At 39.3% G+C, this 27402-nt stretch overlaps 1 protein-coding gene across 2 annotated transcripts in view; it reads right to left on the bottom strand.

Annotated features, from left to right (window-relative positions):
- Positions 1-27402, bottom strand: part of tpst1 (tyrosylprotein sulfotransferase 1) — a 72991-nt gene that overhangs the window by 35605 nt on the left and 9984 nt on the right. For both annotated transcript variants that reach the window (XM_084716817.1, XM_084716818.1), the window contains exon 2: positions 14059-15093. In XM_084716817.1, the coding sequence (XP_084572943.1) occupies positions 14059-14915 (857 nt within the window). In that variant the 5' untranslated portion in view covers positions 14916-15093. The remainder of the gene's footprint in view (positions 1-14058; positions 15094-27402) is intronic.

Below are 27402 nucleotides of genomic sequence, written 5' to 3'. Positions count from 1 at the left end.
GGCGTCCTTGGTTTTTGATGACACATTGTTGTCATTTTGTGATTTACTATAGAAAATATATTACAGATGTCTCCTTTAACAAGGAGCAGGTTTGGAGCAATACTAGATCATACAGAGAAACTTGTACAATAAACAACTGATGTACGGATGTAAATATTCCATCTCTTTGTTTCCCCATCAATCTAAAGTCATTTGCACCCACATTGCTGAACAAGTGACACACACACACACTCCTCTTCTTCTTGGCTTTAAATATGATGTGACAAAAAAAAATTTTCCGCCCGTCACATGACCACTTCCCTTCAGGCTGATGCTCTTAATGGCCTCCAGCTTGTCAATTATTCATCGCTGGGCCTCCTTTACCCAAGGTGGTGTTCTGTATCACCAACGGCTGATAAGAGAGAATCGGATAGAGACATCAAGATCCCAAATAGGATGGAGAGTTAGGGAGGAGGGATGGAATGGCTCCCTGTTCTGGGATAAGTAATGGAGCGAGTCACTCAGCTAGGCAGGGCCTCCACTAAATCAGGGCCAAGTAATTGATGTTAATGCTAAGACAAGGTCCCACTCTGGGGCCTGCCTGCCTGCTGATTGAGATTTTCATGTAGATAGAGACCCGACGCTGCGGGACTGTGGAGAGCGAAGAGTGCTGGTGGTTGTAGAGGGCAAGAGGCATTTTCTGCCAGGTGTCATGGGGGTTGACTTTAATGCACTGTGGCCAAAGTACTTGAGAGGAGGTGGGGCAAAATGTTTATGATGGTAAAAGGTAGTTGTGTTGCCCCGAAGGCTACTTGTGGCTGGCCTCCTCTAACATCAAATTGTATCAGGACCCATTTAGGGAAGAGGTATGATGTTAGACCAAAGCCTGCAATAGCAGACATGTAGTCTGTGGACTGAATAAAAACTACTGCAGAAAGCACACAGAGTGAAAACCTTTCCGACTACATTATTATATACACATAAAACAGAGATACTTCAATGCATTAAATTTTAGCTAGTCAAGGAGGGTCGTCATGGAATCTTGACATTCAAGAAAAAGACGATTCAAAAACAGAAAAAGTTTGTCAAAATGGTTAGATGGTAAAGACTTGAGGGGAATATGAGTAGATGAATTACTTCAGAATTAGATGTTTATCAGGAATGCAGTTGTAGATGAAAACTATGATTGTTTATGTTTAAACCAAAGCTATAACATGTTCTCCACAAACGAATCCAGCATTTTTGGAACTAAGCTAACTAGCTAACATAGCTGTTGTTTTCAAAACAACTAACGCTATTTAACACTAACTATATGGGATTTTATTTTTTTATTTACACACTACGGTGTATACCTTAATTTTAGGGTGGATTTTAGTTATATTTGATTATGTGTTACTTAAAAAAACTGACAAAAAAGTTGATAAAAGTACAATTGTTAGGGAAATAAAGTATTAAAATATGAACTATTTAGGTACATTTATGTATGTACTGTTGCACATTTTAGTCACTTGCCTACACAAGGGCTGCACTATTTTGACTATAAAATGTCTGAAAATTGTGAAAAATGTTGATCAGTGTTTCCCCAAAGGCCAAGATGACGTCCTCAAATGTCTTGTTTTGTCCACAAGAAGAAGAAGAAGATATTCAGTTTATTGTCAGAGAGGAGTATAGAAACTTGCAAATTTTAACTTTTTTCTTAAAAAAAAAAAATACTCAAACCGATTAATGGATTATCAAAATAGTTGTTGATTTAATAATCAATTAACAGTCCATTAATTGTTGCAGCTCTAGTCTACACTACACTATGTTTGTATAATGTCTTGGTTACATTAACCAGTCACCTCCTAGGTTTTAGATTTTAATGCAAGACATATGATCGAGTATAATGTTATGCATCTTTTAATAGATTAAACTACTCAACAGTATATGACATGGTATAAGGCTTAATGCAGCCAGAATACAATTTGAATAATGAGTTCTATAATAAAATAACACTTGAGGGAGCCATTCTGCGTGACTTTTATTATACAGTATATAAAGTTAGTGCAAGGAACTTTTATATTGTGTTGTTTTTGGAGGCCTCTTTGGACAAAAGCGGTAGGTTTCCATGGTAATAAACACAAAAGATAATATCAAAAATAACATTTGTTTGTCAAAATTAGTTATTTTCTGTTCAGGGGACCGTTTCACTTTTGACATGTTTAACTAAAATTACAAATTTCTCTGGGATAATTTATATACACAACTCAACAAAATACGTAACTTAGGTCTAGTGGGTTTTTTTTTTACACTTTTTGATGTAGAAATGTTACATATTACTGGTTAGTCAAGCTCATTTAGTGTTGGTACTGTTCAAAGGGCAAACACAAATGAGAGACCAGAGCTGGAGAGTCCTCCAATGACATTTAGATCAGTAAGACCAGTCCAGCTGTGATTCTGTCTTGGTGTGGAAATCGCTGCTTTATCTAAAAGCTTCTTAAGACTTTGTCTTTGTGGCTGATAACAGTGGACTGTTTGATGTAGACAGAGAGGACAAATCCTCGTCTCCATGACTATCCTCAGCTCAGCTCAGCTCAGAGGACTCAGGTTAAGGTCTGCACTCATTAATATTTGATAGGAATCAATTTGTTGAGGGGTGTCGTGTGCACTAAACGACCACAGATCTGCATCTGGAACCCAAAGAGCTCTTATCACTCCCCTTCCCATGTGGACGTTTGGTACATTTAGACCTCACGTTTGTTTTTTTGAGCGTTCTATAATTGTGACGGGGATCGTACAATCCCTGTTTTAGTCAAACATGACCACACAGAAGATTTTCCCATGCGCGGACACAACGGATGATGAAAGAGACAAGGACACTGTGGCCTCGCTCTGAAACTCAAGAGTCCTTCCCATTGAGTCGGAGTGGTCCAGTGTTGTAGTAACAGGGCTGAAGAGCACTTGAGTCTCCATGGTATCTCGGCTTGAACCACAACACCCCTGACAGCATCTTAACACGAGCTTTTCAGCCACGGTTTACTGAATTTATCCGCTCCTTTAAAAAAATGTGTGGATTCAAGATGTTTATTTTGCTTCATGACATATTAACTCACAAGGATTAAACCAAAATTGTCATGTCAAAGACCCTGGTGGTAGGTAGGGCTGGACAATATATCAGTATTGCACAGGGACACAACTAATGATTATTTTCATTATCGATTAATTTGTTGATCATTTTCTTGATAATCAATTAGTTGTTTGGACAATAAAATGTCAGAAAATGGTGGAAAATTTTGATCAGTGTTTCCCAAAGACCAAGATGATGATGTCCTCAAATTGTTTTGAGGATGGATTTTGACCTTTTTAACTGAAAAAAGTCAGACAAGACGATTAATAAATTCTGAAAATATGTAGCGATTAATAGTCGAGTAATAAATTTATACAATTTTTTAAAACACTATAATATCTAGGGCTGTAACTAACAATTATTTTCTTTGTTGATTAATCCTGTAACAATTTTGTCTAATATTTCCTGTAACGATTATTTGATATTTAAGAAGCTGAAATTAGAGAATTTAGACTTCTTTTTACTTAAAAAAAAATTATTCAGAACGATCAACCGATTATTAAAATGGTTGGTGATTAATTTAATAGTCGATTACTCGTTGCAGCTCTAAACATCACACCACCACACACTGAGGAGACTGAGGACATATTGCAGGTCTCTCCAAGCTTCACTCAGAAGTCAGCACTTTTGCAGGCTTATATATTTCTTGTCAAACCTCCCAGGTTATGATCGGTACAAGTTGTTAAAAACACGGAGCAGAATCTGTCTGCAGTCTGACTGTTAAAACATTTAGTGTGAGTCAGGCTGTGACAAGAAAGAAACAGACTCAAAGACTTAACTGATCTCAAATACAGTGATGAAAAGGGATGAAATCAGAGAACGGAAGGAGACGAACATGTTCAGTTGGTTACACATGTCTCTGACTCCATGGTTTTACGAGATTTGTGGTGGCAGCAGATCTGGATACAGTCGCCTTGTCTAACTCATGCTTTGGTCTCTTTCTTTTCCCATGACCTCATCTACAACCACTAAAGTAGGTCACAGCTACTCTCTCCAGGTCAGAGGTCAACTCAAGAGGTCAGGAATTAGCATTTGTGTCCTAGAAGTTTTAAACATACATTTAACAGGTCAAATGATCAAAAGTCTCGATGTGCTTCAACCTTGTTGTCTGGGTGTTGGTATTATCAACAGGGTTATGACTCTGGCAAATCTCATCTTTATATAGTGAGGACTTCAGGGTTAAGAAGGCTGTCCTTCAACCACAACAAGTAGGTTGAAGCTCATGTGTTAACAAATATCAGCACTGCTCAAGAGTCCTTGAGAGAGATCCCCAGAGCTGTGACGTCACTGGAGACGGGCTGGAGAGAAGAACTGTCCTCTGTAAGGATGAATTATTTATCATTGTAGCAGGATACTGAGGCTGCATGATTCTTGATATAATTAATCACAATTTTTCTCTCTAAGAACTGAGACTGCGATTTTCTCACACGATCCTTTTATTAATTTTTTTTTTTTTTTTTACAATTAATCATGCAGCCCTACTGACTTGATCACCTGAATTATAGCACGGTGGCTTTGAAAAAAAATGCAGTTAGCTACGACACGTTTCATCCTCTTCATGAGTAGTAGGCAAATTCTGTGCCATGGACTCTATCCTGCCTTACAATCAAAATATTTGGCCTTCTAATAAAAGTTTGAAGTCTCTCTTTTATAGTTCGTATTAAAACTTTAGCATATTTTTGTCAGAAATGTAAATTCACTGTTCCGTCCATTGTATTGTGAGCCTGGTGGCGCTAAGTTGACCCCTGATCAAGCCTAAGCATCAAGGCAATGTTATTTTTCGAGGGATGTGTTTTTAAGATGTTGGAAACACTGATATAGGGTTGCACAATATGGAAAATAAATCATATTGTAATTATTTTTGGCTGAACTTGCTAAGATCAAGAGTTTCTCTGCAGCTCTACAGCACTTCATTATAATGCTGTTTTCTCATACGTTTTTCCTTTTTCAAAAAAAATGCAGTCCAGTTCTGGTTCTGCAATTTAGATGTTGCATTTGGCCATACTGAAATTTCAAAATATTGCAATTAATTGTGCAGCCCATGTGGAAGCTAAGCAGCTACATCTGTTGATTAAAAACACAAATGCACTATGGAGAGACAAAGTCCCTCCCCTTCCATTGTCCCCCAAGGGACCTTATTTCAGAAAAACCATGTTGGGTAGTCAGCAGCAAGAGACAAACCATTTTTTGATCACATCTGAATTGTGGTATGAATTACACATATTTAACAAGTCAAGAAAGTCACAATTTAATTTCTTGCTATTGTTGAAAACAGCATTGCAAGACTGTACATTGTCAGATTCTTTGTAAAACGCTACTACAATTGGTGATTTTTTGAGAATGTGTGTTGAATAAATGATTTCTAATAGCACATTATGTAGTAATATTTTCAAATCTCCAGCCGGCTATCTTTTTTTTACTTAAAGCAGGGCCCTATTGAATCTATGGAATGGCTTTTTTAAATTCTTAATTCCCAGATTCCAGTCAAGATAATGTCATCACAGAAATTATAGGGCCCTATCTTAAGGGGATAGTTCATTCATTCATTCATTTTCTGTAACCGCTTATTCCATAAGGGTCGCGGGCTGCTGGAGCCTATCCTAGCTGGCATTGGGTGAGAGACGGGGTTCACCCTGGACAAATCACCAGTTCATCACAGGGCTGACACATAGACAGACAACCACTCACACTCACATTCACACCTACGGGCAATTTAGAGTCACCAATTTACCTAGCATGCATGTCTTTGGACTGTGGGAGGAAGCCGGAGAACCCGGAGAGAACCCACGCAGACACGGGGAGAACATGCAAACTCCACACAGAAAGGCCCTGCCCCAGCCGGGGAGCTGGGGTATCAAACTTTGGACCTTCTTGCTGTGAGGCGGCAGTGCTAACCACTGCACCACCATGCCACTTAAGGGGATAGTTCACCAAAAAAACAAAACTGAGTCATTATCGACTCACCCTCATGTCGAATGATGCTCAGGTTTAGTTGTTTAGTCCACAAAGGACTGGACCTGGGGTTTCACAGGAAAACAATGTTGCAGAATCTCCCAATGGTGACCAGTTTTCAAATGGAAAGAACAACCACACATCACATGCATGTGTGGTTGTGAAATGTGGCTCCAAGCTAAAGATCTACAGTGAAGATTTAAGCTAAAAACATGGTGTAAATGACATCTATCAAGTCAGTTTTGCATGGTGAGGCTTGGATTACACCAGACGAGCAGTAAAGAGGTATTTTCCGGCTCTTTTTGGTTGTTTTTGCATTTGAAAACTGGTCACCATTCATATTCTGCAACACTTGTTTTCCTGTGAAACTCCAGCAGTGTTTTGTTGACTTAAAAACAATGTCTGACCTTCAACCAGGTGAGTAGATAATGACTGAAATTTTATTTTGTAGGTGAACTGTCTTTAAAATGCTGCCATCAGTCTCTTGCTGGCCCACGCTGGGGCCGCATCATAAAGATACTTAACTGCCGTCCCTGATCAAAGGATACTTGCCACTGGGCTTTGCTGTGAGAAACCCTTCAATTCAAATAAATATTACCCACTAACATCACATAAAGAGAAGCATGCAAACTAAGCCTACTGGTCCTCTTTCTGAAGTGAGCTGTTTGAACAGTGCATAGCGCTGAAATGAAGTCAAATAAACTTAACAGATGAATAACAAATTCTACAAATCATTTTGTACTGTAGAAATGAAGCCTGTACAGTTTTAATTCCACAGGTTTAGCCAGTTTGACCACAACTGATCAGTTTCCATTACAGAGAGGAAGCAGTCGAACTGAATTGTTCTGTTCTAAGATAAACAAATGGCATGCTGATGCTACTGTGTCTACACGGGATGCAGTCAGGCAGAGTACTGAGTGCAGGTCACCCGTGTTGTGACAGCTCTCACAATCACTGTAGTTATGCACATTAAACAGGAGAAAATACACTTGAAACGCTTCAGGTCACGTTCTGTCACGGGCCATTATGAAGCCCCTGTAAACAGCTGGATTGATTACAACAGGAGAGATGTGCTCTGATGGACAACTAAAGAAATGAAACGCCACCTGTGTAGTAGGAGTGTACCATATTGTACTGTTAATGTTTTGTTGTCATCATAATAATTAGGACTGGGTACCGAACTTTGGTTCTTTTATGGTACCGACCGAAATGCCTCGATACTACCCAGTATCAAAAGATGCCTTGTCTTTCGGTGCCAAGTTTCGGTACCTAGGAGTTAATCACATGATCAAGATCTGATAATGCTGCTGGTGATGGACTGTAACGTTACACGTGGTTGAGGCATGCAGGAAAAATACTTATGTGGTTACACCCACAGACAGGGTTCACGTGTATCTGTGTTGTGAACTACAGTGTGTGTCGTCAAAGCAGTTAAAAAAAAAAATGCCACAGAGGTCAAAATTGTAGCTTCATTTTAGCAAGATTGATGCCAATAGTGCGCGATGCAATATTTGCAAAAAGGACTTCGTTTCTAAGGCCGGTAACACGACCAATTTGATGAAGCATCTGAACATGCACAAAATCAATTTAAGAGCAGAAAGTTACTCAAGATTTCACTGCAAGAAGAGTGGACCGCATCCATCTTCCTCTCAGCATTCAAGTCCGCTTGCGGACGTTACAGAACCAGAGCGGCCACCTTGAAAATCTCCACCACCGGACTCCACTTCATCCGAGAGTACTGAGGACGGCACTGTGTCTGGGATTTCAATAGGTAAGTTTACGTTTAGCAAAATCTGGCCAACTTTCTATGTCCGTTTAATTAAGTTAACGTTACTGCTACAGTCGTCTTGCCATTCTTACATATAACTGCAATTTATTGTACATCTCATCTTATGTAACCAAACCACTTCCACACTACTGATAAACATAACAGTGAAAGCTAGGTGAGCTACCAGCCGACCCAACAGATGACCACATTTTAACAAGCTAATATCAGTTACGGTTATTCATCAGTTATCTTTTGATTTACCTAGCTATATAGCCATAAACTAAAGCCACACAACAATATCTTCAATTACCGTTACATGGTTCACATTTTAAGTCGCCTTGGTACACCACCCAAGTTGCAGCAAAAGGGATCAATACAGCAACCTAATTTCACCACCTCGAGGAGAAACACCTAGTTGAGTACAAGGAGAGACAAACGTCCTGCAATGAGAACTCAACAGCTATTGAGACTTCCACAAAAGCATTTTTTCAGTATTTTGTAATACTGTCAAGAATATTGTTCTCACAAAATACCCCAAAATATCATGATACTATTTTAGGGACATAGAGACACTGTGTAAAGCGACAGGGCTGCAACTAACTATTGCTGTCATTATCAATTCATCTGCAGACAGTTTATTGAAATAACTGACTAATTGTTTGGTATAAAAATGTCAGAAAAAAGACTAGTTATTGTTAACATCATCAGTGTATTGTTTTATCTAACCAATAATGCAAAACCCTAAGACGTTCAGTTTACAATGACAGAAAAACAGAGCAAATACTCCCACTGAGAAGCTGCAACTAGAGAATGTTTGGCATTTGGCTGAATGGCTGCCACGAGTGAGTAATGATCAAAATAGCTGCCGATTAATTTTCTGGCATTTGACTTATGGATTAATCAGCTAAGCATCACAGCTCTGTCTGCATTCATCCATTACTGAAATAGGCTGCTATGTACTGGTCATTTACATCTCGTCTTATAGAGCAACCAGGGTTGGGAGGGCTACTTTAAAAATGTAGTCCAGTACAGTTACTAATTACCTGTTAAAATGTCAGTAATCCAAGTATCACAATACTGAAGTAATGCAGCTTGACTGCTTTCCTTCACTTTTTGATCTCAGTTTTAAAATATGGTTAAATAGCCTCATACAGTGTTTTTAGAGCTACAAATATCAATTGTTTTCATTATCAATTAATCAGTCGATTATTTTCTTCAGGAATCAGGAAATGGTGAAAAATATTGATCAACACTAAAGAAGACGTCCTCAAAAGTCTTGTTTTGTCCACAACCCAAATATATTCAGTTTACTGTCAGAGAGGAGGAAAGAAACTATTCATATTTAAGGAACTGAAAACAGAGAATTCTGACATTCTTTAATTAACTTACTAAAATCGATTAATCAATTAATGAATCCTGTGACAATCTTGTCAATTGAAAAATAGAGCCAAACATGTTTGGACCTATTTTTCCAAGTCCTTCCTGTAACAATTCATTTCATTATCGATTAATCTGTTGATAACTTTCTCCATTAATCACTTAGTTATTTGGTCCATAAAACCGTGAAAAATGTTGATCAGTGTTTCCCAAAGCTCAAGATGACGTCCTCAAACCAGTGTTCACATTTAAGATGCTGAAATCAGAGAATTTGGGCTTTTTCTCTTTAAAAAAATGAGTCAACATTCATGATTATCATAATAGTTGCTGATTAATTTAATAGTCTATAATAATCAATTACACCTCCAAGTGTTTTATGTTCAGTGTTAGATTTATTAGTTTGTCCAGCTGTTCCTTCCTCTTGCTGTGTGCAACTGAATGATTGACTGATTGATTTAAAGACAAAAATGATGAAATTTCCACCCAGTGAAGTATTTTTTCACTAGAGATGATGATAATGAATTAACAGCTGTGTGTGTGTGCACTGTGCATGGTAGAATATCGTTCTTACAATTGTAATCCTACTAATAATCAACATTTTTACAAGATGTGTCTGTAATCTGATTAAGTCTTTTTTTTTTAAATCAGTAACTGTAATGGAATGCAGTTACTTTTTTATTTGTATCCAGATTATGTAATCTCGTTACATGTAATCTGTTACTCCTCCAGCCATGTGCAACACAGCATATAACTTTGTGTATGTGAGTCCACAGTAGTATAAACATAAACTGCTTCAAACTCTGTTAGCCCTCACTTATGAACGGGAAACATGACATCTGCCCTCGGACACAATCATTAAACAAACATTATCATTATGAATCATAATTATATAGTTCTACACCACGCCTGTAAAACACTGGCCAACAACCAAACTGAGCTGCTAACCCCTGCTCTACATTTACATCCCTACTGCCTCTTTGTTTCTTCTCTTAGTCCAACTGATCCAAGTCATGGAGCACAAGAATGAAAACAGAGGGAACATTAATGAAGCAAATTAAAACATTTCCAAATGGAAGAAAGAAATATAGCCGCACTTTTTACGACAAGAGGAAGCGGGACCAGTTCTTGGAGAAGTTCAGTTAAGGCAAAAAGCATTCTGAGGAAAAGCCGCACAATGAATGCAAAGCTTTTTAATAAAAACCATGAGTGTTCTCATACGCAGACAATAACAAAACGTGGCCCAAATGTCTTCAGAGGATATGGAGTGTGTTCTGGTGCTACGTGGCAGGAAAAGGGTGGTAGCAGAGAGGGGGGGGGGGGGGGCTGAAAGAGGGAAGGAATGAGATTGCACCCCTTCAGCGTTTCCTCAACGACATCCAGAGGCCAACCTCCCAAATCACTGAAACCAAAACAAATCTGACACCAGGCAGGGCCATTAGGAAAACCTGCTTACAGTACAGTGGTGCAGACATAATCTCATGTGCTTTAAGTCACTAATGAGTAGGTTCCTCACTGTGCACAGCAGTAGGATGTTTCATTTCCAAATGCAATGCAATGATGGAAAGTCTGGAAGCTTTGTGAAAACATGGGAAGGATATATTTCAAGGCCAGAGGTGCATGTTTATTTTCAAGGCCTGCAGGAACTGAGATTAACTAGAAAGTGATACCTAAGACTTGACACACCGCTACCTATGTGTCAGTTTTCTCCACGTTAAACGCCGATCCATACTTCCTCTCCCCTCATGGGCATGTCCGAGCTCATTTCTCCTACACTGGGAATGTGATGTATATTGCAGGCCCAGGTTAGCATGTGTAGCAGGTGGGTCAGGCACAAATCACAACTTCTTACAACGTCAAATATTTATTTAACCACCATTACATCAGCAATGAGCCAGTTCAGAGGTTTTCAGACAGGGAGGTGGGCCTCCCCACAGGAGCTCCAAACTGTTTCAGGGGAGAGACTGCAAGTGGAAAATTATTAAATTAGTTATTACATTAGCAAGGGCTGCATGTAGTGCATATAGTGAAAAAAAATCATGCTGCGATTAATTTGACAGATATTGAGATTGCAATGATTCACAATTCAGGGTTCCTAAACCTTTTCCGATGTCAAATTCAAGTACTTCTGAAGGTGTATGTCAAGCTTAGAGCTGTGGTCTCCATAATTAGATATATATTGTATGCTAAAAATGCTTATATGATTAATGATTAATCAACTATTAAATTAATCACCAACTATAATAATCAATCAATTGGCTTGAGCTATGTTTAAGAAAAAATGTCAAAATTCTCTGATTTCAGCTTCTTAAATGTGAATATTTTCTGGTTTCTTTACTCGTCCCTGGCAGGAAATTGAATATCTTTGGGTTGTGGACAAAACAAGACATTTAAGGACGTCATGTTGGTCTTCAATCAACATTTTTTACTATTTCCTGACATTTCACGGACCAACAATTTAGAGATTAATTGGGAAAATAATCAACAGATTAATCTACAATGAAGATAATCATTAGTTGTAGCCCTAAATCGGATGTTATCGTGCTAAAACAAACAAAATTGTTTTGTAATAGTATTCTAAGTTTGCAGAAAGGCAAAAGCAATCAGGTCCTCTGACTTTTTTTTTCCTAAAAATTGAACTATTTAGTCAGATAGAGATTTACTATGAAGGTAATGCAATTACAACTTCAAGCACTTTTCAAACCCTGAAAACATGAAAACATTGAAACTAAAGCATTTTCAAGGATTTTCAGAACCCGTATGAACCCTGACAATTCATGGGAATGCTCATTTTTGCATCACAATTTTAATTTTCTCACTAAAATATACTGTACCAGTTCTCACATCTGTAGGACGAGATTTTTAGAACACAGCATCTCTGCAGCACTACAGGACTTTTGTCACACTTTTTTACTTTCCAAAAAAAACATTGCAGCTTCTGGGATTTGGACATTGCACTTAGGATTACTGTGATTTTGATGATATTTCAATTAACTGTGCAGCCCTAACAATAAACCAATCATCTAGAATGGTATCTGCATGTATGTTGTCTGAGATACACCTATTTAAAAACTTCCTCTAACAAATAAAGACATACCATATATGCCAAAAGTAACATCATTGCACCAAATTTTTCAAAAGATGAGTCCCTCCCCAGGAACTTTTTTTAACATAGGAATTAAATTATTTAATTAAATAATGATAATAAACTATAATTTAACATATTATTATAGACAGCATTTTATGTATATTTGATCCTTTTTCTACATTCAAATTTAAATATTTTGCTCTATTTGTGTTTTTTTCTGTATAGTTATTTATGACTGTTGAAAGCACTGATGTTTCAGTGCCCTGATATAATTTTTGGACAATAATGATTATCATTAAACTAGAAAATATCCTGCTTCTGTTACATATATTTGTCATAAGTGATCCCTCACATTTGAAGGATCATTGCAAAAATGTGTGTTTATGTATATATTCTATATTCTGTATACTTAAATCTGTTTGAAGAATATCAACTGATAAATCGGAATCTGAATTTTTTACCTCCTAATATCTGCATCACTCCAAAAGTCCTGAATCAGTCGGGCCCTAATTTAGTGAAGTCTGAAGTCTTAAGAGTTTGAAACCCCTGAGCTAGTTCATGAATTTGCCGCTATAGCGGAAGCATCTAGTGAACATTAAGCAGCTGCTCATTACCAGCGTTAACATGAATTAGGGATAAGTGATACAGCCCTAAAATAATATCACAATATTTCAGGGTATTCTGTGACAGCAATATTCTTGACGATATGACAAAATAATGGCTTAGAAGTCACGACAGCTGTTGCGCTCTCCTCGCAGGATTTTTGCTTCTTCCATTCCTCAGCCGGGTGCTTCTGCTTGAGCTGGAGAAATCAGTTTGTTGTATTGCCCTCTTTGGGCAGTCCATTACAGTTACAGTCTTCTTGCACTACTTGCTTATTACCACTCATTATTATGATTATTTTACATCTGATATTTTTTAACCAAACCACTTCCACACTGCTGAAATCGCTCCCCTTTCTGTAACTACCTCCTCCACTGTAATATTTGACAATATGATAACAATATGAATTTATAATATTGTAATATTGTCAAGATCACTGTATCTTTTTTATCATTAAAAATGTATAATAATATATTGGGAATACAAAACCCTAATGAATATATTTGTACTATGACAGAGCTAGCAGAGAGCTTCCCGCCGCTGCATTCCAAGTGGGTTTCAGTGACCAAAATGTCAATGAACCGAGAACAAAAAAAGAACTGAACATGAGTCACAGCATGACACAGTGATAGATGGTGAGTCAGTGTGTCCTCACTGGTAGTAACCACTTTAGAAAGCTGGGAGCCAACATGCAGTTGTACAGACAAAAGGCCGTTGACCCCCATTTTACAAGGCAGTGCAGTAAACCCTAATACAACCAACAAGAAGAACTGAAAGATAATAGAGCTATTTCAGGTTGAAGGAACTGCTTAGAGAGAAAATCTATTCTTAAAAGGCATTGCAACAGCCTATGTTGTAATTACTGAAATGAGAGAGTTCTGTTTGGACGTAACAACGTGGGCAGGTCTCTCCCAGAGCTACAAACAGGAAAGATCAAACACACAGTGACAATAGCCAGAGTTATGTTTTACTCTGCCTACAATTACTACAATTACAGAGAAACGGCAAGTTCACCTAACTTGACCCGGTCTACAGATTCCATCTAATTAAACACTGATGATGCATTGCCTTTTATGTGAAGGTCCACTGGCAACCTTACTGCACCTTGCAAGTCTGAGTACAAAACAAGATATCGGGTTTGAGGTTTGGGCTAGGCAAAGGAAAAAAAGAGGTGTCTGCATTACTTACTTGGAGAGGGACACTCCTCCAGCTTTCCCAATGAGCTCCTCATGATGGAGGACAGCATCATTCCAGGGAATGTCAAGGAATTTCAGCAGCGTCCTCATCCATTTCTCAGGATGAAGGACCAACTGTTCGTAGTGCACAGGTAGGCATTTGTCCGCTGCCTCCAGGCACTGAGTGTACATGGTCTCTATGGCCCGATTCCACTTGGTCAGGCAGTCCCGGTAGCTGCCCAGGTCAAAGCCGGCGATGGTCACCTTCCGTGAGATCATGGAGTGGACTGAAGCCCGGCCATCGCGGATCATGAGTACAAACTTGGCACGAGGAAAGATCTTGGCCAGGTAGGAGAGCGATTTCAGTGCAAAAGGGTCCTTGTTGCAGAGAAAGTTGGCGGGCTCTCCATGTTTGACGATGATTTCCAGCAGGAAGGCCTGCATGGCGGCGTCCAGCACCTCATCTGTCACACCGGCCTCGTCCAGGCGCATCTTCTCCCGGCCCGAGCGGCTCCACATCTGCTTCATGGCCAGGATACGTGGGATGACGCGGGTCTCTTCACCACAGCGCACCTCAGGGTGGGCATCCAGCATGGCTCGCATTAGCGTGGTCCCGCTGCGGGGCACTCCACCGATGAAGATGAGTGGCATGTCTTTGTTGTAAATAAAAGGCGTGCTGAGATTCTGGCCTGTCCGTAAAGTGGTCCGCATGCTGCCTCCCAGCGCCGACAGAGGCAGGATCCCTCCCGGCTGGCTGCGCTCCTCGATGCGATGGTGACATTCCATGGCGTGGCGCCCCAGGTAGAAGACTGTGACCGAGCTGATGACCAAACAGGCCACCAGCAAGTTCTGTTTCAGCTTGCCAATCATGTTGCAGGCCACAGACGGGACAAGACAATATCACCACAGGGGCAACTTAGGGGAGGGATGGGAAGAAAGAACTGAAGGGTAATTAAGGTTCCCACCCTTTATGGTTGTTTGCTGGGAACCGGGCATGGATCGAGCTCCCTTGTGCACAGCAGGCGTCGAGTCCCCAGCTCCATGAGGCCTGGATTGAGACACAAAATAGAAAAAAAAAAAAGGCACAGTTAGTTCCGATTATACACTGGGGCAACATTCATCAAGCAAAGACAACAGCAAAACCTAATCAGAAGTGCCATTTCATGTCCCAGATTTGAAAATAATCATGTGACAGATGTCAGGTAACAAGACAAATCTACACAGGAGGAATTTGTCAGGAAGAGTGATCACCACATTCTCTTTATTTGACAGGCTTTTTGATCTCAGGCCAATATTACCGTGCAATCTCACTTTACTGAGAGCCTTCAATCACAAAGTTGACAGAAAATTGCTTCAAACACAATTATGACAATGCAGTCGCTACCAGAAAACCTAAATAAATTCTGTCTCACAGACGTCTTATGGAGAGTTAGTAGTCAGTAGTCAGTGGTCAGTGTCTTTGTATTTCACTAAGGATAGCTCTGTTTTCTTTCTTACTAGATCACTCTGACCACATTCACTCGCATGCAAAAGTGGCCCAAATCTGATCCAAATCTTTTTCTTTTGCTAGTATGTGACTCAGAGGTTTTTTTTTTTTTTTCACGACAGTTGGAACAACACTGTCATGTGTTCCTAAATCAGATACAGTGTCTACAGTGTCAAGAAGTGTCTTGAAAGACTGATCAGGAGAGGCGTTGACAGATGTAGTTAAAAGTAGCCCCTTGGATAAAATCTGTTTGTGTGAAGCCTTTCACATCAAGCCCACCACTCCTGGTTCTGACTCCTTATCCTTATCTGTGCACAAATGTGATTGTTTCCACTGGTCATAAAGTTAGAAATTAAACTGTAAACACTGACTTCAGAAGCCTTAATTTTTACTTTCATATGACAGTGTGCTGCGTGTGATGTTGTTATTTGAGCAATATAACTCACTGTTGGACTGAATATCATCATGACTATGATTCAGTCATATTAGGTTGATAATCACAGCCGTGATGATATTCAGGCCAACAGCACGATCTTGAGTGTGATAATACTTTTGTACAACAGTTCCACAAGCGCTCAACTGGACTGTTGCCAAGCAACGCAAACATTTTCCCGCACACTTACATTAGCATGCTAGCTGCTATATGTAGGCTGACACATTGCTGCAGTAGAGCTCCCCAGCTGAGTTGTCCTGATGGGTCTATAAAACTGCCTCAACGCTGTATTTAGCTCAGACCTCTTAGAGACTGAATGTCCATGTTTAATTTTTGAGACCGACTCTGGTGCGGACCAAACAACGAGACCGAGACCACATAAAAAGGTGGGTCTCGGTCCACTTCCAAATGAACTCTGGCGTGGTTCATTTGTGGTCTGAGAGCAAACGAACCAACCACAGGATTTTTCAATAGCAGGTTTGTTATTTTATCCGATTCAAGAAGCTAAATTAGGAAGAAAACCATTCCTTGAAAACTGTTCAAGGAACAATCTTATAATTTATATCGTTAAGCCATGCAACTATAGACTATATTTATGCAATAACAATGGTAACACATAGGCACATAAGCACAGGTATTTTCCTGATTAATAGATCAAAAGTTGTTAAAACTGCTGTTGTAATAGTCTCTGACTCGTGCAAGATGCCACCTATCTCCTTCTGTCTCTATGGTCTGTCTGTAAGTGTAATATTAATGTAAGCTAACAGTTGTAGGCTAACAAAGTCCCATTGATGTTGTACTCTATATCAGCACTCATGGAATGTCTCTTGTCCAATCAAACAACTTGTTCAGACTTCAGAACAAATAGTTGTATAATGTTCTTTTGAATACAGGGACAGTTCAGGACTGTGACCTGTTCACACTGTGATATGGCCCACATTATAGAGATCATGTGAATAGCCAAACAAAAATTCAAATCTCAGGCACCCCTATAGCTCAGTTGGTAGGGCGCGCGCACCATGTACTGAGGCTGTTAGTCCTCTGCAGTGGCCGCCGGGTTCGAATCCTGCCTGCGGCCCATTTGCTGCGTGTCATCCCCTCTCACTTCACCCCCTTTCCTGTCCTATCTTTAACTGTCACTATGATTAAAGGCAAAAAAGCCCCAAAAATAATCTTAAAAATAAAATCAGATCTGAACAATAAACAGCATAAACATAGCCTTTGCCTCTCTGGTAGCATATCGTCTGTGATGTTTAGCCTTCACCCTCTGAAGTTGACACAGGCATGCACACAGATAGAGCAACAGAGCAATGTGTACTTGCACACAACAAACACATAGGCACATCCAGCACATAAATTCCACACACCGCAGTGGGCAGGCTGACAGCTTTTCCTCTGCTGTTGGGAAGTAAAAGCTGTAGGCTTAGTGCAGCTCATTTGTTGGAGGGTTTTCTCTGTGCTGGCCCTGCAGCCACAGTCACCTTCCTGAACAAACTGCCTGGGCTGGGAGATGAAGGGGGTGAATGAAGAGAGCAAGCCTGAGCAGGCCAGCGCACAGCTCTGTCTCACTAGCAAACCACACATTCAGTCTGGTGTAGGTTTCATATTGGGTTAACCTAACCTGGATTAAAGCTGTTTGGGAATAGTGGTGGGTTGTAAGTCTTACACAACCTTATTACCTTCCACCTTTAGCAACTGCAGCGAACTGCAGCAAACACTGATAAAATTTATCTACAACGACACAAGACTCAGACACTGTGACCCCACCCCTCTCACTCTCATGGTGCCCAGAAACTCACACACCAGTTGAGAGATTTTATGAAAGATCAAAAATAAAACACACCAAAGACACCAAACCACCTTTCAAAATAATTATAGTCAGTTGATCAGAGAAACCCGATTTCCAATTTTATGCATAACCTGGTTTCTAATTGGCTTTTTACATGTGGCCATGTGCAAAGACTGTGACAAAGACTGCAGACAGGGGAAGTGTTGCTGTCACAGCACAATGAAAGGAGGAAAGGGGACATCATTACAAGTTCTTGTATTCAATATTCTAATTAGTTTTTTTTCTGTCTGAAAGGCCATTTCCACTAATGAAAAGTTGACTAATTCACTTAATACACAGACTAAGAGTCAACAGACATGCTGGCAGCTCTGTGATGCTCTCACAGCTAAACCCTGATGTCAGCATGCTCACAGTGAAAATGCTAACATTCTCATATTTAGCATAACTTTATATTTCACCATGCATTACCTTTACTGGCAAGATTGTAGTCCATTTTTAATGTATTACAGGGTTTGGGGAACCCTGAAACACTTTTCTTCGGTCATGTCTGGGAGGGAACCCTTGATTTGCGAAATTGCTGCAAGATTTTTCTGTGTCGTCCCTTCATTGTGACGTTAAAATGATCACTCTGGCAAGATCTTCTGCAGTTCTGGGGTTCCCTTCAAGACTCAAACATCAGTCACTGTCTCCTCTGCTTGTGTCACTTCAACACATCTGCGGTCTCTTCTGCCTGCGTCGTCACATTCAGCTGTTATCTCATTGGTTGCGCTTTGAAAGGTCAGCGGCAAATAAGGGCAAAGTTCAAATAATTGGAACTTTGAGTGCAGCGGTCAGCGGCAAATCCGAGCAGTGCGTTACACCGAGGGTAGCGGTGTTGCTTGGTCAGGCGCCACTGCTCTCTCTATAAGAAAACAATCGGACAACCAACGCAAAGCGTTTTTATTGCTGATCATGTGTTGGGGCCTTAAGTCTTTGGCTAAAATTTGACAGACTTCTGTATAGATAAATGTAAAATAATAACACGCTCAGCGAGATTCTACTACTGTAGGGTTATGTCTCTCACCTTAATTTTCATCTCTGACTGTAGAAAACTACAGAAGCAGGGTTAAACCATTAGTCGTGACAAAAATCTTAATCAACCACGTTTTCATTTGTGTTAGTTGCAAAAAAAGTGCACTTATAATTATATTGAGGAGCTGTACCTTGCCTAAGATTTGGTGTCCGTACTCAACCAAAATAACCCAGTACCAAGCTGTATCAAAAAAACATCTGCCCCCTGTAGCGGCTGCCCACTGCTCCAAATGATGGCACAGAGCAAACAGAGACTAATAAAGTTGAGCCACACAATCAGAACAAGCAAATCCAGTCACCTTCTTTGCTCTGCTGTTTGTTTGTGCATATTTCACATCATCATTAGCATGACAGTTAACAGGCTCTGTCAGCATTGTTCTGCCACAGCAGGGACTCTGACATCAGTCGGTGCTCGGTTGCTGTTCATTACAGCAGAGCAACGAACCCTGTGCAGCTGACTCCCCCCCTCATGGTGTCTGAGAGACTTGGATGTCTGGGCAGAGCACAACAGAATGACGCAAGACACCGTCATCCTCTTTGTTCTCACTCATGAAGTTTTAATCAGCGACTTTGTTCCTTCCCAGTAAATACATAGCTGCTGAGTGGCATTTAATGTCCTGGGAGTATGTGAAAGTCTGAAGACACATGGAGATCCCAAGGTCTTCACATACAGCTATGTTTAGAAATGCTTTTCTGAGCGCACGTTTGCTGAGCAACGTCAAGTGCTGACGAAGGAAAAAAAACAACAATTTCCATCTGTGCCCAGCCCTGACAAAACCACACACTGGCTAAAACACAGAGAGGAGTATGATGAATAGCAATGAAGAAGACATTGCTGACTAGTTCAAAAAATATCTGAAGACTGCAGGTTGGGGTTGTGTTGGTACCACAGAAATTTAAGCAGAGGATTTACTAAATATCACAAAGCTATTGCACCAATGATCGTCTCTACTGTGGCTAACCAATATGAGAAATCCATTATCTAAAAGCTATTAAAGAGGATGTTCCCACCCCAAAAAGAATGCTTGGAGAATCAATGAATACTCATTTTTGAAGTAATAAGATTCAAAGATACTGAATTTTGGCAAAACGTTTGGACAAATCCAAACAAAAATTCCTGGTATTGCTCTGCATAATCTGTAGAACATTTTCCTAGAAGTCAGACTGCATATCAAGTCACAGGTTTTAAACACAAACAGAACAATATAGTTCAGAATATGTGTATTTAAAGGGATTCTTGTTGTAATTTCTCATAAGCTGCAACAATTAGTTGATAAATCGATCAGTCGATCAAAAGCAAACTAGCTGCCAACTATTTTGATAATTGATGCATCTTTTCAGTCATTTTTCAAGAAAAAATGTCAAACATTTGCTGGTCTCAGTTTCTTCAATGTGAAGAGTTTCTGCTTTCCTTCACCACTTATGACAATAATGAAATGTCTTGGGGATTTGGACTGTTGGTTGGACAAAAGAAGCAATCTGAAGACATCACGCTCTGTGAAATTGTGAGGAGCATTTTTCACATATTTTTTTAACATTTTATAGGCTAAACAATTAATCGATTAATCATTAAAATCATTATCAGATTAATCAATAAATAAAATAATTGTTAAGTGCAGCCCTACTCCTTAGTGTTTCCTGAATGTCCTGAGCATGCAGAACATCACCTGGAGGGACAGGCCATGTTATCCTATGTTGGACATTTTGTCAAGAAAAATAGTCTAATGAATAGAACGTAACCGTTTCTGAGAGGAAGCTCCAAAAACTTGACCGGTCACAAAGCAGATCACTGGTCTGATCATACCGTTTGAGATGTTTCTACAATAGAACGATCTGGTTCTCAGTTGGTAAATACCTGGATTCTCCTGGCTCCCATACTGATGAAGCTGACATCAAACCTTTGTTCTCTCTTCACTTTTAATTAGAAAACAGTAATGTAGTGAACATTTACTCAATAGGCTTCTAATGTCTAGAGATGTTCTCTGCAAAAAATACGTCCATATATCCGTATCTACATTCTCGATCTCCCAAAATAAGTTGGAAAATATCAACATATCACATATGGGCAAAAATCCTCTTCCATGTGGTTAATTAGTCTCAAAACTGGCACATAAAAAAACTTGAGAATGGTTTCCACAAGCAGAAAAGCATCCATGCGAGGGAGCATATCATCTCATTTTCTGGTTGCAGCCACAGGTTAGGAGTTGGACTTTAAAGGAGCAATATTGACATAATTGAGTACAGCAGTCCCAATAGCGTGTTGGAGCCACAGACCGTATATTAAATAGGTTGGAATCCTGTTTAATATACGATCTATGGTTGTAGCGAGTTGTTGACTTCTTAAGACTCATAAACACACACTTACTCATGCGGCGATAATTCTGCATTAATTTGAACTCTGATTAATGTGAAACAGACATACAGAACATTTATTCTTTTACGGAACGGATTTGCAGCTGTATGGTTCTCATCAAGTTTAGCGAGCATTTTAACTCAACAGGTTTCCTTGATTTCTGAAAATATATCATGGCTATTTTATGATCTATTACAGTAAATATATTACAGGTTTCACTTTTAAGTGTGGGTACTTAGCTCCTGATGCTACTTTGGGAAAAACAGAACTGAGAAAACTGAAAAGATAAAACTAAATATTTGTAGATTTGTGCAGAGTTTTATGTAGTTGGTGTGTGCTCGACAACATGCATCCAGCTAACTGAAATGACTCCATATATTTGACTCTGTATAAGCAGGTTGGGGCAGAGCAGGGTAGGCCAATGCATCACTCTACCATCTGCTTCTCCTCTGACACCATGTTGCCAACTTCTTCTCAGTGGGTTACTTGTGCCTAATGAGCCAAGTGGCTGTTGTTGCTTTTAAGCAAACATCCTCCACTGTTAACTGGTAGTTATACAAGTGAGGAGCATTTCACAACAAAACATTACAGCTAATTCCATGCATTAGCCTCCCTGTGAGAGGGAGCTCATGCAAGACTAAGCTGCAGATAAATGCTCCAAGTCTTCCCTCTGCACTGCGACTGAAGAATGCAGAAAATGTGTAAATACTGTACAAAAGTTCTTCCAGTGCAGCAGCATCTGACAATGTTTATTTCTCTCTTTTCCTGTTGTTCGGCTTTTGTCTTTTCTTTCAGCCCACCCACGCAATCTCACATCTCTGTGTCTTCTCCTTGGTGATTCAGTGTTACAGGGAGGGGGAAGTCACAAAGCATGCCCTGCTGCCAACACCTTTAGTTTATTAGTGGGAGTACAAGAGGGGCCTGCTGTTTTCCCAAGGCTGCTGGAACTTCCCTTAAAGGGAAACTCTGCTTTCTGATTCACTGTTTCAGTTAGATTTTTATCAATCTGGGGAGGTGGAGTGCACACAGGTGTGTCCCACTGAGATTTAACATCTTGATTTCAAGGAAGAGCTCACCAAAACAGCAGCTGCACAAAAAACCAACCAAAAGACAACACGGTATGCTAAACAACTGATAATATCTGACCTTTTCTGTGTAATGGTGCATACAACAGAAATAGATTTGCAGGAATTGAGAGGAGACAAAGCAGGTGAAAGAAAAACGAAAAGAAACCAAAGTGTCAAAGTGGCAGGAGGTGAGAAACAAATGAGCGAGTAGCATCATCCACAGGACAGTCAGGGTAAAAGCAAACTATAGAGCACCGTTCATTTACACTGAATATCCTGTGTACTTCACATAAAAATATAGTTTTATTGAAAATAATATAAAATGTTTGATGATGCTGATTGATTCAGTCTGAAACAGCAATATGAAGACTAAATATAAATGTGCAAAAATATCCAGATATTAACATGAACATTTTCAGACATGCTTAACTTTACCAAGGTTTAACCATTTTTATTTATTTTTTTTTACCTTATACTAGACTTGGAATATTCCCTGGTAGATTGAATAGGTATATTGTGGCCTAATGACGCCAGAACAAACTAGGAGACAAACTACAACCCGAAAGATGTCCCATCCTACAAATCAGATTCTACAGACTTAAAAAAAAAAGACACTTTCATTTAGTTCAGATTCCTGCAAAAAAAGATGCAAAAATTACAAAATTATCATTGCCTCTAATACGGCAAATCATTAATTGCATTATCACTATATATTTTTAAAAGCATTCAGTCCTATATGTTAACAAACACTGTTCAGTTCAATTCTTACTGTGAAAATTTCTACTGTTAACCTGCTCAAACATAAAGTAACTGGTAAGATTTTATCTATACCACTGCCATTATCAATTCCTTTTAACAGTCCAATTCTTTGTTGATCCTCTTAATTCCCAGAATTGATTCCTGGTAAACTGCACACAGCTTGTGGAGCTCAAACCACCCAAAAATAAATTTTAACATCAGTGTCTCTTTCCAGAAATCATGACCGGTTTCTCAAGATAACCCATCAAGATAATCCACAGACCTTGTTGTGAGCGGTTGAATTACTAATAGAAAGATAATAGTTCCAATAGATTCTACTGCAGAAACAAAGTAGGTCCAATAGGTTCTACAGTGGACAGAAAGTAGTTCCTATATGAAACTGCTCACTACAAGGTCTGGTCAATATCTTAAGTAACCGGGTCATGATTTGTTGAAGGCAATGCTGTTGAGTTTCTGAAATATATTTTTGGCGCTTTAAGGACCACAAGCCAAGTGCCATTTAGTACCATTACATTTGAGAGAAGGCAGACATCTCCAGAACTCTGCACCTCACACCAAAACAATCCAGATGGATAAAAACCCCGACAGTTAAGAGGAAACATATGTATTTATGATTTTGGGGTGAACTGTAACTTTAATGATATACCTATCAAAATCAGAGAATGAAATGAAGAGGGACCTGAAGATCAGAGCTGATGAGGCGTTGTGGAAGCCTGACTGATAACAAACTGCGGTTGAGATTGAGAGCAGTGTCGTGTTACACCTTTGCACTGGAGCTGAAATGTGTTTGCGTTAAATTAATTGAGGCTCTTCTCTCCTGTTACTGATATTGTATCCTCCTCACAGGATATTTTTCTCATTGATCTGTTAGGGGGAAGCAGTGGAGGCTGAGGCTGCTCTCCACGGAGCAACGGTGAAACCAAACCACATCAACACTTAATAATGAGGCCGACTTTGCACCTCGTGACGCCCGGCTGAGAGAGAGGTCTGTGATGCTGATAAGGACAAGAACGGAACAGCAGGAAAACAGGATTTTAGAAGGGTTCCCCTCCCTTCAACTGCGTGATAAGAACAGCAGCCTGGTTACAAGCTTTCTCTAATTAAATGTTTTAATGATTAGTGGATAAATGAGCGCTCTTGTCTGTCATAGGCTGCTGTGAGCAGTCTGTCAAACCCTGTCAGGAGCTGAGCACAGTCTGTTTGTTTCCTCTGTCACCTCTCATGAAGACTCAGTAGATTCAAAATAAACCAAATGTAGGGGGCTGTGTCAAGGTGCCACACTTCCACACACAAATAGCTCAGCTCACCATATTTAGAACATCTGTCTTCCTGAGCAAACTCAAAGTTTTTAATGAAGTATAGATTAAAGCTGTTGATTATAAACAACTAATGAATTAATCATCAACTATTTAGATACTCGATTAAAGGTTTTGTGTCATTTTTTTAAAGAAAAAAGTTAAATTCTCTGATTTCAGTTTCTTTAATGTGAATATTTTCTGGTTTCTTTACTCCTCTCTGACAGTAACTGAATATTTTTGGGTTGTGGACAAAACGAGACTTTTTAGGGCGTCACCTTGGACTTTTGGAAACGCTGATCAACATTAATGGAGAAAATGCTCAACAGATTTTTATTTCCTTGGTTATCTGAGTGATGTGCAGTCTTAAAGTCTTACTTCCTTGGCATTTTTTGCAGCATGCAAGGTGACAATTCAATTGTTTTTAGGGACTTTTAAATCCTTATTTTGTCCCCCCCCCCCCCAAAAATACCTGATACCAATCCAATACCAGTGCAAAATATACATAAACATATATTATTTTTGTTTTTTTGCAGGTGTATACTACTAAACCCTTGTGATGTCTTGAGAGGTCAGTAGCTTTTCTCTTGGGCTTTTGAGACGTGTCTATAGGGAATGAAGACAGCCAGTCTTTTCTGTCCACCTTAAATTCACTGTATTGAGTCTTCTCATGGACAGGACAGCTTATTCTCAGCAGATAAACAAAACCAAAACAAGTATTTAAATCAAAAGTTAACTGTCTTCTTTCTAACAAAACCAAAGGCCTGCTCCTCTCTGTTTGTCTCTGCGCCCTCGCTGGGGGCAATCAGCTCATCTGGTTCAGCTGGGCTGCAACCCTTGTCCTGACTGCCCTCCTGACTATGGGGTTTGTAGTCTTTTAATGGATGCCATGATGGGTTGTAGTCCTAGCTGCAGCAATCAGGAGGGGATGTATCTCCCCTCTATGACACAAACTCTCATAACATCACACCCTGTATGTATATGATATACATTATGGTTATATGGCCTGACTTGGGTTAAAAAAATATGATGCTGCTGGGAAGTAGTAGGTCTGTTTTGGGTCCTTCGTGGGTGTTTACAATTTTCAGTACTTTGCTTGAGAAATGGTTGGAACAGTTAGATCTAAGCCTAACTGATTAACAAAGTTGTGATTAATTTTTCTTCACTTCAGCTCTTATGAAGTTTTGCACAAGTATTGCAGTAATTCTCTCCAATTCTCTCCAATAAAGTGATTAAATTTGACTGTAAATAAGAGGTAATTTTATGTCACCTGGTGTCCTGTGCGCACATGAAAAGCTCTCGTTAAGACATTCAAAAGAATCACCAGCCATCTGCAGCACACAGTGAATTAATTTCCATTTGCCTCTATTTGATGATAAATGACGCCAGAAAGGATGAAAGGAGGGAAGAAAATGCAATTTGACAGATGATACACTTTTAAAATGATACACTGTCAATTAAGTGAAGAAAGTAAGTGTAGAAAGACATTAGCTTTTATGGGACATGATATTTTTCCCTGTCAGCAGCTTTGATCTGTGTCAACGCTGGTGGACTCGACAGCTCAGGTGGAGCTGTGATGAATGTTCCCGATGATATCTTTCCACTGTACTCATTTAAATGATAAGGAAGGTTATGGGGCTTGTACACATCTATAAAACGTCAGATAACTGTGGTCCGTTGTTTTTTTCTGACCAACAGCTTAAAACATAAAGATATTACATTTTGAAGAATCTAAAACACAGAAAGCTGCAAATCTTCACATCTAACATGCTGGGAACTGAATTGTTGGCATTTTATGAAAATAGTTGGTAACATACCCCGATGATCAACTTATTAATTAATTAACTAATTGCTGCAGCTCTAGAACAACTGATTTTAGCTCCTGCCAGCAAAATGCAACACTTACGATACAGTTTTCTGTTGAGAGCAGGACTGTAATTCTGTCATTCTGTTTCAAGCTAGAACTGTCAACAACAGTAGGAGATTTTTACAAAGATGTAACTTGTAACTCCCTCACAAACTCACAGTCTGATGAGATTAGAGCAGTTTCACTCGGGGTCTGAAACTGCTGCTGCAGCTCTGCGTGATAACTGATAGCTCCCGCTGCTCTGTACCAATGACACTGTGTTCTTGTTTACATCGTGCACACACTCTGACCTGACAAAAAGGACTCGCACTGACATTTCAGGTGGTTTCAGTGTGGTCATCATGGTTCAGAACTAAACACATGACAGTGGAGGAAACACTGACAACTTGTGATTATTAAAATGCTGACTGTCACCAAAAATGTCCTGGTAAAAGTATCAGTAGCTTCCATCCCAACTTTCAAAAACTCAGAAAGTCATCACTATCCATGACCTAAATACTTCCTATAAATTCTTCAAAATAAAAGTCCCCTCTTATTTTACAATTTAGAAGCTTTTACTATGGAGCAGCAAAATCAGGAATTGTATTACTGATATTATTGTATCAAAATTAGAAATTCCAGTATCGTATAAGGCTGCAACTACCAATTATTTTCATTGTTGATTAATCTGTTGATTATTTTCTCAATTAATTGATTTATTAAGCCTGTCACAATCTTGTCAATTGAACCTATTTTTGAAGTCTTTCCTGTAATAAGAATAAGAATCTGTCGATCATTGTCTCTACTAATCAATTAATTGTTTGGTCTACAAAATATCAGAAAATGTTGATCAGTGTTCCCCAAAGTCCAAAATGACATCCTCATGTCTTGTTTTGTTCACAGCTCAAAGATTCAATGTACTGTCAGAAGAGTAAAGAAAAAAGAAAATATTCACAAATTCGTTTTTTTTCCTTAAAAAATGACTTAAGCTGATTAATCCATTATTAAAATAGTTGTCAATTCATATAATGATCGATTAATCAATTATCATTGCAGCTATAGTATGCAGTTGAGGCTATTTGTCGAATTTGTGAATAAAAGCTTCAACTCCTCCTGATGACCTGAGCCTGGACAACTTTTCTGCATGCTAAAGCAGCCCTGGTCTCAAACTGTCATCCTCTTCCTGACAAATGATCCAGCCTTTATTAAGTTTCCAATCAGATCTGTCATCTGGCGCATTCCTGCAGGATCAATCAGC

Source organism: Lutjanus erythropterus, chromosome 4 (genome assembly GCF_056507025.1).
Source record: "Lutjanus erythropterus isolate fLutEry1 chromosome 4, fLutEry1.hap2, whole genome shotgun sequence".
In the NCBI taxonomy this organism is placed as follows: domain Eukaryota; kingdom Metazoa; phylum Chordata; class Actinopteri; order Lutjaniformes; family Lutjanidae; genus Lutjanus; species Lutjanus erythropterus.
The sequence above is the reverse complement of the archived record's forward strand: the minus strand, read 5'-3'. Positions and strand labels throughout refer to the sequence as shown.